The sequence below is a fragment of the Nanorana parkeri genome, unplaced genomic scaffold (assembly GCF_000935625.1).
Source record: "Nanorana parkeri isolate BGI_ZX_2015 unplaced genomic scaffold, ASM93562v1 scaffold2701, whole genome shotgun sequence".
NCBI lineage: Eukaryota > Metazoa > Chordata > Amphibia > Anura > Dicroglossidae > Nanorana > Nanorana parkeri.
In genome coordinates, this window is record NW_017308969.1 from 90,342 (window position 1) to 103,685 (window position 13,344).

At 47.5% G+C, this 13,344-nt stretch overlaps 1 protein-coding gene across 2 annotated transcripts in view; it reads left to right on the forward strand.

The window, feature by feature from the left end:
* The window catches only part of SLC41A3 (solute carrier family 41 member 3), a 25,561-nt gene that overhangs the window by 5,254 nt on the left and 6,963 nt on the right, over positions 1-13,344 (forward strand). The window contains exons 1-4 of one of the 2 annotated variants that reach the window (XM_018574053.1): positions 7,048-7,375; positions 10,304-10,411; positions 11,353-11,424; positions 12,727-12,871. In XM_018574053.1, coding sequence (XP_018429555.1) covers positions 7,181-7,375; positions 10,304-10,411; positions 11,353-11,424; positions 12,727-12,871 — 520 coding nt within the window. In that variant the 5' untranslated portion in view covers positions 7,048-7,180. Of the gene's footprint in view, positions 1-7,047; positions 7,376-10,303; positions 10,412-11,352; positions 11,425-12,726; positions 12,872-13,344 lie in introns of those variants that run through there. The other variant, XM_018574052.1, reaches the window with a different exon arrangement.

The following is a 13,344-nucleotide window of genomic DNA, read 5'->3' on the forward strand; positions in this document are numbered from 1 at the left end:
ATTCCAGAGCATCATGGAAAGTTTAAAGGTTAACTCCGCCCATTAAAGTGTATGTCCTCCCCCAAGACTTTTTTTCAGTTTTGGATAGCGGTGGGAAGGGTCAGAAGTAGGGATGCACCAATACTGATACTAGTATCGGTGCCGAGTATTTGTACTCGGCACCTACTCGCCCAGATGCTCTGATGCCTGGCCCAATACTTCTGGTATCAGGAAGCCGGGCAGCGAGTCATTACACAAAGCCCGGCTTCCTGATTAGCCGGGAAGCCATGCAACAAGGGACGAGGGAGCATGGAGCTCCCGGCCAATCAGTAAGCCGGGCAGCTTGTAATGACTCGCTGCCCAGCTTCCGAATTGGTAGGGAAGCTGGCCAATCGGGAAGCCGGGCGCTGTGTAATGATGCGACGCCCGGCTTTCTGATTGGTGAAGCATGGGGACGGCTTCCCTGCTAAACGGGAAGCCGGGTGGAGAGTCTTTACACACCGGCTGGCTTCTCTAATGGGACTTCTGGTATCGGTGTTTGGTATCGGCGAGTACCGGAAAAATAATATATCAGTACTCGATACCGAAATACTGGTGCATCCCTAGTCATAATCTTTGTCTGGTTTTTACTGCTATCTGGGGCTCTGTTAGAGAGATTTACCCTCACTTCCTGTCCGGATGACAACATTTTACCAAACAGGAAGTGAGGGGAGCAACACAGACCGAGATATAGACACTTTTCATTGGTAGGGGAAAGCTGGTAGTAGAAATGAGAAGCTGAGTTCATATTACCTGTAGATCGGTCGCATTGCGTCAAGGCATAATGGCTGCACTGAGGCCGCTCTCAACAAAATCGGGGTGTGTCTTAAACGGGGGGCCCAGATTTGAGGATTCACTTTTATAAAGTCTAATTAGGGGTTCCAATGAGCCAAAAAAAAAGTTTATTTTTAATAATGGTTCACAATAGACAACGTAGAACAACCGACACGTTTCCGGAGCTCAAAAACGTCTTCCTTCGTCAGGGCTTCAGGAACATATTGGGTCATCTTCAGGAGCTAAGAATGGGACAATAACCAGGAGTTAAAGGGTTAGTTCACCTTTATAGGAAGATGTCCTGTGCAGTCCCTGAGCACTATTCCAAAATCCCTTTTATTATTAATGGGACGCTTTACTGGAGACAACTAAACCCGATAAATGGGGAGGTGTCCACATGCTTTTGGCCATATAGGAAGTGTGATGATCAGGGGGCCACATACTGTTGGTCATGTAGTAGGTGTCATGGTCAGGGGGCCACATACTGTTGGTCATGTAGTAGGTGTCATGGTCAGGGGGCCACATACTGTTGGTCATATAGAAGGTGTGATGGTCGGGGGGCCACATACTGTTGGTCATATAGTAGGTGTGATGGTCAGGGGGCCACATACTGTAGGTCATAGTATATATATAATATTCCAAGCTGTGATTGGTTTTTGTCTCTCCACAATAGCAGCGTTTCACTTTAATATTCGTGTGTGGCGGTGATCGGGTCACGGTGCCCTCTGCCATCAGATAATGGACCGGGGGGTGTTTTTGGTGCCAGCAGTCTGATAGCTCAGCGAGATGGGACGGGCGATACCGGAGCCAATTATACCGGGAACTGGAAGAGGACCAGCGTGAGGTGCCAACCAGGAATCGATTAATGAGACTGAATGATGAAAAGTGGACGCTAAGATTGTGAAGGGGAATGTCAGTCAAACAAGAAAGCCACACAAGCAAAGGGCGAGCACACAAACTCTGTGCACTGGACTCCTGGCCAGGATTTGAACCAAGGACCCCAATGCTGCAAGATAGACATCCCACCCACCGAGCCACTGGGCTGCCCATGTTAAATCTTGAAATCACCAAAGCACCATTTGGGAGTCTTCACCGTCTTACCTTAATGGTGATTATGGGTGAGCAGTACACTGGGTTAGTTGTTAGCGCTTCTCCCTTGCAGCACTGGGGTCCTTGCTTCAAATCCCAGCCAGACTTTTTTAATGATATTTGTAGTTTTTGAATAGTGCATTGGTGTTACTCATGTAGATTCGGAGGTGGCAGGAACAAGTGAGGTTGTAGTCATTTTTATCAGTTGGTGACCCCGCAAGTAGCAAAGCGTCAGCAACACATCAATGTAAATCTCTAAAGATACTTTGTCACAGTGCGCTGTTTCGGACCCATATAGGACGCCTTCACCAAGGTAACGGGGACTCTCACTATTTTTATGCACGCGGGGTTGCCCATCCCTGTGCACATCTCCTGCAAGTTGTGATGAAGGTCAGGAGGGGCGGTCATTGTGTGGTGATCTATGCTGGATAGACAGCCGCGGGTTGACCCGTTGCAGCAGCCACTCGCTGGAATGTTTGAATGGAAAGTGCTGTCTCATCTCACAGATGCGGAGTCACATTATCATTCTCTTACCCCTGACTGTAGACACGTAGGCTGGGCCGGGCCAAGCCTGGGGAAGGCAGGGCACACGCCTCAGGCCCTGTGATGGAGGGAGTGCTGATGGGGGTGGGAGCCTATTCTGTCTTTGCTCTCCAGTTGTCTCCTGTGCTCTGCGAGACTAATCTGTCAAAATACAGATCAACTCTGCTGACTGCTTACACTGGGAGATCGGCTCTCCCAGTGTAATCAATAGGGCTCTGCTGTCCTTGTGATGACTGTGCCAGAACTTCATCAGAAGGACATAGCACAGCGGAGGCCCACTGATTACACTGGGAGATCAGCTCTCCCGGTGTAACCAGTGGAGCTTTGCTGTCTGTGTGATGGCTGTCCCTGCACTTCTTCAAAAGGACATAGGACAGCGGAGGCCCACTGATTACACTGGGAGATCGGCTCTCCCGGTGTAACTAGTGGAGCTTTGCTGTCTGTGTGATGGCTGTCGCTGCACTTCTTCTGAAGCACAAAGGACAGCGGAGGCCCACTGGATTACACTGGGAGATCGGCTCTCCCAGTGTAACCAGTGGAGCTTTGCTGTCTGTGTGATGGCTGTCCCTGCACTTCTTCAAAAGGACATAGGACAGCGGAGGCCCACTGATTACACTGGGAGATCATCTCTCCCAGTGTAACTAGCGGGGCTCTACTGTCTGTGTGATGGCCATCGTGATTGGTCACGGTGATCACGTGGTACAGCGCCGCTTTCAATGGCTCTGTATCCTAGTTTTGTGCACTGCACTGTCCAATGGCGTTCACAGTGAACCGCTCATGCGCGCGCTAGGGGACATGTGCGAGCAGAGAGAAAAAAAAAGCCATTTAAGTCCAGTAACCCGCCCTCAGCTGCAAGCCGTCCATCCATTTAATCGCAATGGGTGGACGGCAAAGGGTTAAACATCCAATGAGGCTTCTGTTAATGTGACAGCTTTATTTTAAGGTTCTTCGTGGCAACAACTAAAAAAAAATGCCCTTCTAAGTTGTACCTATTTTTTATATTTTTGGTAAAAAAGCGTAAAAAGTTTGCCCGCTGTAAGCGACAAAAAAAAAGAAGCAATAAAACAATCACTAAACTGGCCCATTTTGTCCCCGGCAAAGCGCAAGAGACAGGTCCTCTTTAAAGCTGATTTCCTAACACTTGTCAGAAATGCCTGGAGTTGTTTTTCTGGTTTTCCTCTATAATTCGGCCTTTCAACTCAAAAACTTTCCAAAAAGCAGTTTACATTTTGCCGCAGGACGTATGTCAGGACGGCAGAGATGATGTCTGACCTACCGCCAAGAGGCCAATACGGGGCGCGCAGTATGTAATGGTAAATTAACTCACACAAAGGAGCCTATTTATAAAGCATATTTAAAGGTGCCCATACACTGTGCGATTATCGCACGATAATCGCGGGAAATTCCGCGATCGTACGATAATCGCAAAGTGTATGGAAGGCGTGCGGCCGCTTTTACTGTACGGTCGCACGTCTTTTGTCTAAGGAGCACGCTAGAAAACCAGCCAAGAATCGTACGATTTTCGGCTGGTTTTTAGCATGATCCTAAGATCAATGCCGCACGGGCCGGTGTGCGCACGCGCACACTGCCCATTCAGCATTGCGGACATCGGAAGCCAGCCCCTCAGGGGGGCGTGGGTTGCGATGATGGCAAGTACGATCTGCCTGTCCAAGATAAGCAGATCGTAAGTTTTTTTATTTACTTTACAACCATCGCAAGACTGAGGTCTAATGGTTGTAAAGTGTATGGCCACCTTAAATCTGATATTTACATTTGCTGCAGGTGAATCTTCCAGGTGTATGTGTTGTAAATAGCAGTGATTGATTCACCACCAGTGAATGACTGATGAACGTTGCCCTATAAATATGCCCCATAGTGTTGTAATTCATTATGACTAACAGGGGAAGCCGAGTGCCCTGGTCAGGTTTTTCTGTAGGTGTCCCTGTTGCAGATTTCCCCCTCACTCTCTGTCTGGGGAAGTTGTTGTCACCGGCACAGGAAGTGAGGGTGAATTTCTCTAACGGAGCCTCGAATAGCAGCAGGACTTGCACTCTATAGGGAATTCTATTAAAAGAAAGACAACTCCCTGGCCTGCAGGCTGAGCGAAGGAAATCTAAGAGGTTCCCCCATCCACACTAAACAGCAAGGATGGACGAATCTTCCCCGCCGGGCTATTGTTTTGTTTTATGACATCTGGCGTCCACGGCTGTCTGAATACCGGGACAGAGACTGCAACTGATTGGACGACAATTTTCCACCCGGCTCCTTCGACAAAAGTTGATTGAACAAATTGACTTTCGTCAAGCTGGATGGTCCCAGAAAGGCCACTCGTACTCGCCCCAATGCTCCGATGCCTAGCCCGATACTTCCGATATCAGGAAGCCGGCTCCATGCTCTCTCGCCATGAGGTGACGAGAGAGCATGGGGCCGGCTTCCCGGTCAATCAGGAAGATGGGAAGCATGTAATGACGCGCTGCCGGGCTTCCTGATTGGTCGGAAGCTGGCTTCATGCTCCCTCGTCACCTCATGATGAGGGAGCATGGAGCCGGCTTCGCGGCCAATCAGGAAGCCGGGCGCTGCTTCAATACACAGCGCCGGACTTCCTGATTGGCCTGAAAGCCGGCTCCATGCTTTCTCGTCACCTAGTGATGAGAAGCATGGGGACGGCTTCTCGGCTAATCAGGAAGCCAGGTGGCGAGTCATTACACGCCACCTGGCTTCCTGAATGGGACTTCCGGTACCAGTATTCGGTATCGTACGTAAAAAAAAAATATCGGTACTCGTACTCGATACCGAAATACCGGTATCGGTGCGTCCCTAATATATATATATCCCCCCCCTCCCCCCAAAGGTGTTATGGCCAGTCTTATGACATCATGGTTCCTTCCTGTTCTCCTCCAGCAGCAGCAGTGGGCGGTCCTTACCACTGCACCAAACAGAGCTTTGAGCCCGGGCTGCTTGTTGACATCGCCCCAGGAGGGCCGGTCCATGATGGCCTGGACTCAGAGGAAGCAACTTCAAATTGTAGCAATTGTATTTGAATTGGAACTGAACGTATCCACCTGCTTTCTATTCAATCTTATAGAATGATTTGTGTGTATCCAACAACATCCACATATCGTGGTTCACACTAGATTGAATAGAAATAGAGAAAAAACGCACAATGAAATGATGGTACTGGAGGGTATATGGGCCCCGTTTCCTTAAAACTGTTTATTTTAGGTATTTATATAGCGCCAACATTTTATACAGCGCTTTACATACTGTACATTCACATCAGTCCCTGCCCTCAAGGAGCGTACAAGCTAAGGTCCTTATAATAAATATATACTATGGGCAATTTCGACAGGAGCCAATTAACCTTCCAAGCATGTCTTGGTGTGGGTGGAAATCCATGCAAGCACAGGAAGAACTGCATGCAGATAGTTTCCAGACTGGGAATCAGCGCAAGGACCCCAGTGCTGGGAAGCAGAAGTCCTAACCACTAAGCCACTGTGCTGCCCGCAGTCTTATTAAAGGAGAACTATGGGGTTAAGGCTTTTCCCCATAGTTCTCCTTAGGGTAACGGGAGGACACAAACTAGCGTCCTCCCGTCACCCTAGGCTCAGTATACCGCGAGCTGTAGCTCGCGGTATACTGAGACGCTGCAGTATACCGCGAGCTGCTGCTCGCGGTATACTAAGACGCCGCAGCTGAAGCGGATGCCGACAATTGTGCCGGGATCCGCCCATCTGCGTGACTGACAGCTGGCTCTGCCTATCTAGAGGCAGATCCAGCTGTACCCGCCCCCTCCCCCGTCCGTTCCGCTACTCCGCGCTGGGGGATCGGAGGGGGGAATCCTGCCCCTCCCCTGTCACGGCAGAGAGCCGTGACAGGATCGAGAGGTGAGCGAACGCCGGTATGTGTTGGCTCACCTCCCGATCTACTGAGCCGACCTGTGACAGTCTCATTGTCACAGGTCGGCTAGAACTATGAGGTGAGTGAAAAGCACTTACCTCATAGTTCTCCTTTAAAACTTATACCTATTGTGCCAAGGTGCCCTTGACTTTTTCCATAATTTTTGCCCTCCCTGTTTGCTTGGAGCCTTCTACCTCAAAGAAACTAATTTTATCCTCCTCGTTATGAACTAAATTGAATAGGAAGTGATGACAGCTGATCAAAATCTACCATCTGATTGGCCACCACATTGGAGCAGAGATGCCGGTAACCAGCGTACACTCCCGAATAGGCTTTCTGTCATCTCTCTCCTTTCCCCTCTCTTAGCAACGGTGAGTGCAAATGACTTAACTTTCCTCCGAATCTTATTCTCTGAAACTACAGTGTGTTCCAAGGAACTGAAATCCTCCTTTGCGCTGCCACCCTACTGATAGAAGGTTTCCAGAGGCGTGACGTTAAAGTGCGTGACGAGATTCCGAAACTTGTGGTTTAGAGATAGCAACGTGGGCTGCAGATATGTCGCCCTACATAGCTGCATTATCTGCTAGAAGCACATGACTCATTGTTAAAACTAGAATTATACCCTCAGGAAGCACAACCTTCACCTAGTTCTAGCCAGTCTAGTTTTTTCCCTGTTCCTGTCCCCCTCTCTTATAAGAGACATCTGAAGGACCGCCTGTTTCTCATTCGCTCGTCGTCCTTTTTGAAGCTCAGTCGGGTCCAGGGAAGACGTGACTTTGTATGGGTCCACTAATAGGGATAGCGGACCCTGCCCTTGGTTTGAATCCATTTTCAACCTGGAGACTATGGGTTATGCGACATGGCGGTGACTCAGTTGGACCTGGAGTTTTGCTATTATGGAGGGAAGTTGAGAGAGTTCAAGTGCAAGTTTTTAAGGTACCCACATGGGTTCGTCAACGAGACTTTTTTTTCCATTACTGCCCAAGTGCTTGTGCCCTTCCTGATGGCCGGGTATGGAATGGTGGCAGCTGGACTCCTGATGGACATATTCCAAGTAAGTAAAAAAACAAAAAGTGGTTGTAGGTAGCAAATTATCTGGCACAGGGTGTCCATGTATAGGGGCGATACAAGAATCGATTGTGACAATTGGGTAGTATAAGTGGACATAAATGGGTCATTGTTTCAACTTTGTTGCATTTCAGTGCTGCTGAAGTCCCGCAGCCCCTTTGAAGCCAATTCCTGTCTACATGCACTCTAGTGGCGACTGCTTGTGATTTTGGAAAATGGGCTCCCTAATGGTGGCAACAGTGGACCAACGTGTGTTGGCACGGCCATTTACACTGGGTGGCCAGTTTATTATGACCACCTGACGTTTGTAGGCAAATTAGCTATAATTTGGCGCTGAAGTTGCTAGAGGGCCAGACCATTATAAAACTCAATTGGCAGGGGCGTCCCGAGGCCGCCTCTCACCCAGAGCGGAGACTGGGTGACACCCCGCCGTGATGTCATCGCGCATGCGTGTGACGTCACCATGCGCATGACATCATTGCGCATGCGCGGCCTTCAAAATGACGCCTGCCAGCGGCCATCTTGGTGATAGACATCAGAAGGGAGAGGAGGGGACGTTCACCCAGCAGGATGAGGTATGCGGCCGTGTCCCCTCCTCTCTCCTGACACTGTCCGGCTCTCGGTCCATGACCGAGTGCCCGACATTCTAGAGGGGGTTACACCAAAATGACTGTCAGTCATTTTGGTGTCACCCCTCCAATGGTGTCACCCTGGTGCGGGCCGCACCCCCCTTGTGACGCTGCTGTCCATTGGAAGCTAATGTGACAAGGTGACAACACAGGAGCACAACTGGGAGACAGGGACAGAGCGTTGTGTCCAAACAAGGACCCTCATGGCAGGTTCACCAGGTATTCTTTTAATGAAAGCTGCACATTTAAAAATATGTGTATGAGATTTCAGCAGTTAGGTTAACCTTAACCCCAAAACACAGCCGACCACTTAACCCCCTCAGTCCTAGCCCTAACCCCTGACTCTAAGCCAAACCCATAAACCAAGTCCAGTTTGTAAGTATTTGAAGAACGTCACCAGCACACCAAATCCTAGACTGCATCAAGTGATCATCTATTGACGTATGCTGTCTCTCGGTGGCAAGCGCTTTTGGGGCCACGCATGAGGGGCACCCTGATGAAGGGGAAGCTGCGTGGCCCCCGAAAGTGCTTGCAACCGAGAGACGACATACGTCAATAAATGAACACTTGATGCAGTCATTGATTTGGTGTGCTGGTGACGTTCTTTAAATATCTACATGTGGTGGCGCTGTCCGCAGTCACTTCAAGCACCTGTCTGTATATGCCAATGGGAATCCCAGTAAGGAGTGCAGCAACTATCCTCTTTCTTGTTCCAGTTTGTAAGTATCTTCTTCTTGCCAAATGTTGGCCATTGCTACATTGATATCAGCACCAGGGACACCTGCTCCTTGCATCCAACACAAAGCCAGTTCTTCAAGATATCAATATCTCACTTACACTCTTTCCACCATTACAAACATTTTCAGAGCCTGGGGTCAGAATGCGGGACAATGTTCCAGTTGTGACCTCCCTGAAGCCACCTTTGTAGGTGAAAAGCACTTTTAAACATCCAAGGTATTTATAACACGCAAAGCAAGACCATCCCCGCCCCCAAACAAAGTTTCGTCCGTTCATTGAACATTGCTGTGATAAAAAATTGCCGAAGTGGGAGAAATGTTACGTTGGGATATTCGTTGACATTGATAACACACTGGTATAGATGTTTGGTATGTCTGCCTGTAGATAGAGGAATTCAAAGGCGACTGCGAGATCTGTTGCCATTGAAACAACTGGAAGAGCGTTCATTGCCAATACCGTTCTCTATGATTGGTAGGTGTTTGGATTGTGACCATTTCGTATGGACATAGTTGAAGTTGATGAGTGCCCACCTTGCATATTTCTTCACTTGAGGCTTTGCTAAGTATGTGTCAAACCATAACAAGCTGATTGGTAATCTGTTGATCTGTTTTGTATATTGCTGGGGTGGAGAATTATTTTAGTTCATGGGACAGTCCTCCTGTCTGGGGCCCCTTAGACTCTTTCACAGTGGGTGCAACCAAGCATACTCTGCTTCTTAATCCTTGACCTAGATCCTTATATATGGAAACCGTACCACATTTCAGATTCTGTGGAAGCCGCACAGTCAGAGAACGTAATTTCACTGGTACCGCACTGTCTTGGCCAGCCTTGGCTGTTTCTGGCACCACCTAGGTTGGTGGCATGCCATTAATGGTTTCACAGGTAAAAGTGGCAATTTCATGTCTGTGACTCTCGGTAATTTGTGGATAAGAATGCTAGATGGAGAAATATCACTTTATCTTCTAAACCTGGAGGTGATCTCACGATGCTATTGGGATTGCCAAACAGGTGGGCAAAGTCAGTGGATTGGGGCACTCATGCTGCCTCACTATACTCCAGATTTCCCAGGGAAGCTAATGGAGACTGTATTCATGTAACAGCCCCTAATAGTAAAAAATTATCTGTAGAGTAATCTTTTAATGCTAAGTAGTGTATGCTTCTCCATGGATTTATAAATGTCAGGATGTTGCTGTTCTTTTTGCACCAGGAATGGATAACCTGCAGCCTTGAACCTATTGATGCCATGCCTACTACATAGACTTTAAGGCAACAGGTGGCATCATAGGATGCTGCCTAGACACTGTAAGGAACTTTAATGAAGGGTTGGCCCATTCAGGCTTGGTGACAGGGGAACGTATTCCCCTTTTGATTCCCAAGTGTTATAAACTTTGTGCATAAAAGATTGTGACTGGCCAAAGAGCTGCTGGCTGGGGTAGAGCCATCTTGTCTGCTGACATAAGTGGAAGGCGCATGTAACTTGCTGAATGTCCTATTTGTAGTAAACTGTTCTTCTAATCAGCATTCTCTGTTTGTTTAACTCTTTCCAGCACTGGTTTGTCTTTAAAACCATCACAGAGCTTTTCATACTGGTGCCAGCCTTGGTTGGCCTTAAGGGGAACCTGGAGATGACGCTGGCTTCTCGGCTTTCCACCGCTGTAAGTCTTCTCTTCTCCTCTTATCTCATCTTCTCTGCTCTCCTCTACCTTTCTGTTCTCCTCTTCTTGCCTCCACTTCTTGTCCCTTCCTCTCCCTTCCTCTCTTCTCTCCTCCACTGTCCTTTTCTCTCCTCTCCTCCACTCACTTCTTTACTCTTCTCTCCTCTCTTCTCATCTCCTCACCACTCATCTCCTCTCCTCTCTTCTCCTCTTCTTGTCTCCATTCTTCTCCCTTCCTTTCTTCTCCTGTACTCTTATCTCCTCTCCTCTGCTCTCATCTACCTTGCTCTCTTCTTGTCTCCACTTCTTCTCCCTTCCTTTATTCTCCTCTCCTCTACTGTCCTCCTCTACTCTGCTTACTTCTTCTTTATTCTTCTCTTCTCATCTCCTCACCACTCATCTCTTCTCCTCTACTCTTCTTGTCTCCTCTCCTTCTCCACTCTCTTTTCTCCTCTCCTCCGCTCACCTCATCTCTCCTCTGCTCACTTCCTTACCCTCTTCTAGTCTTTTTTTTTTTTCCCTCCTCTTTTTCTCTCTTCACTCGTTACATTTACCTTTCTTCTTTCTTTGATCTCTTCTCCTGTTTTCTTCTTTCCCCTCCTTTGCACCTCCTCTTCTCTCCTCCTTTTTTGCTGTCCTCGTCCTCTTCTCTCATCTTCTCTTCCTTCTCCTGCTATCTTCTCTTCATCTCCTCTCCTCTTACCTTTTATCTTCTGCTCCCATGCCCTTGCCTCATCTCCTCCTTTTATTCTCCTCTCTCTTCTCATCCTCTCCCCTCTCCTTTCCTCTCCTCTCCTTTTTGACTTCTGGCTTGTGTGGTATGCCCTCTCCTTCCATTGATGCCTTTCTATGCTATTGTCACCAGCTGCATAGTCATTCTGAGGGGACAAAAGTTGAACACTTATAAGTAATACAAAGATTTATTTTATTCTCTCTTGCAGGCAAACACAGGTCAGATGGATGACCCCAGTGAAAGGTGGAAGATGGCAATCAGCAATTTAGCTTTGATTCAGGTTAGTCTTATCATCACCTCACTCTGATTGGAACTTTAGCTTTATTATCTCCTTGTGAATTTCATAACATGTTATGTATTCTTGAAAAGGCATAATATAATTCTGATTCCTTGGATAAAAACATTTCCCATTATCTACTCTGTGAAGTCTAGGCAAAACAGCATGATTAGATTTGTGCTTCAGAGACCCCTTCCAGGCAGCACATGCAGACTGGTGACCTCACTTTTCTGCACTGTTCTTAGATCATAAAGTTTTGGTCACCAACCAATCCACAATCTGTAAGCAAGCTCCTTGTATTAAGCTGACAGCAATGAGCAATACAGTTTCCCCTAATACGCTTACCCCTCCTTAGTCTGGATCCTGCCGTGCAGTGGATTGCAGTGACTAAAAGAGATTACTAATTGCATGAAAAGCATATTTAATCATTTTTAATGGATACATTATTAGATTTGATGGAAGTCATCTTGGAATTTATGCTTAAAGTGCAAAATGTTTGGTACATCATTACATTTATAATATAAAACACATCTTTGGAGTAACAATCGCCTTGCAGCCCACTACTGTTTTATTACCAATATAGAGCTGGCACTAAAGCCTGTGACACACTGCATGGGAAGCGGCGGCAAGCAGGCCTTCATCTGCAGTGTGTCTTTAAATTTTCAGCTCGCAAGAGCTAGCATAGCTGAGCATGCTGACATTTTCAGCCAATCAGCTTGCGCGTATAAACCCACATGTCAGGATGCGATGTCCATTGACTTGTAATGCGTGAGCCGATTGGCTGAAGATTAAGTCTTTCATCTGTGTGCGCTCAGCTCTGTGCCTCGCAGCTCCGCTTTGCTCCGCATTGCTCCACATTGCTCCGCACTGCTTCTCTTTGTTTTGCACTGTTTTGCGTGCAGTGTGTCACAGGCTTTACACTTTAGAAGCATTCAATATTTTGCTGCATATTTATATCCCCTGAAAAATTGACACTAAGCAAGTTGCTTACCGAAAATCAACCTAAAATTCAGGTGACATTCATACCGTACTATCATATCACATTAAACCTTAGGATGATGGTGTGTAAGTTGTCTGCCCCACCATGAGCTGGCTGAATGCAGTTTGCATGGCATTCTCTCCACTAGATGGAGGTAGGGAGCATAGGAAATTCCTGTGCTCCTCGGCTCTATCTAGTGGGGAAAATGCCGTGTGAACGGCACTCGACCAGCATATGGCTGGGCGGGTGATTCATAAATCCTCCCCTAGTTGTATTTTTGTTTATCTCTTTCATCCAGTATAAAATGTACCTTGCTGTCATTTCAGGTTCAGGCCACAGTGGTAGGGCTCTTGGCTGCTGTTGCTGCCGTCATCTTAGGGGCTCTATCTAAAGGTTACATTGAGCTGGACCAAGCTGCAGTCCTCTGCGCCAGCAGCGTCACCACGGCATTTGTGGCTGCCCTGTCCTTGGGTAAGAACCGTCGTTCACCCATCAAAGCGTTTTGATATTTGCATAACTTGTGCCATGAGCTAGCCCACTGCTTGCATGAGGGTTCTTGAGAAGAGTACTAAGGCAGGGGGATGTTTTCAGGAAGCAATGTACAGCAACCTGCTGGCCCCTCCCATCAGATCTTTAGATAGAGAAGCACAGAGACCCAGTGATGACATTATTGGGTCTAGAATGAGGTATGTATTGAAAATGAAAGGTTTTATTTAAAAAATGTCATTAGAATATTCATGAGGGGCGAGGGAGGAACAAGGGAAGGCAAAATATAAGCAGATCAAACTTCAGGTTTAATTATATTGATTTTTACTTTGTTTGCTTGTTTTTCTTGGCTTTGGCATAGTTAGCAGGTCGGGCAAACTGTAAATACTTGCTTTTTTAAAATGTATCTAAAAGCCCAAACTTTTTTTGGGATAAAGTGGGGGGGGGGGGGGGGAGCC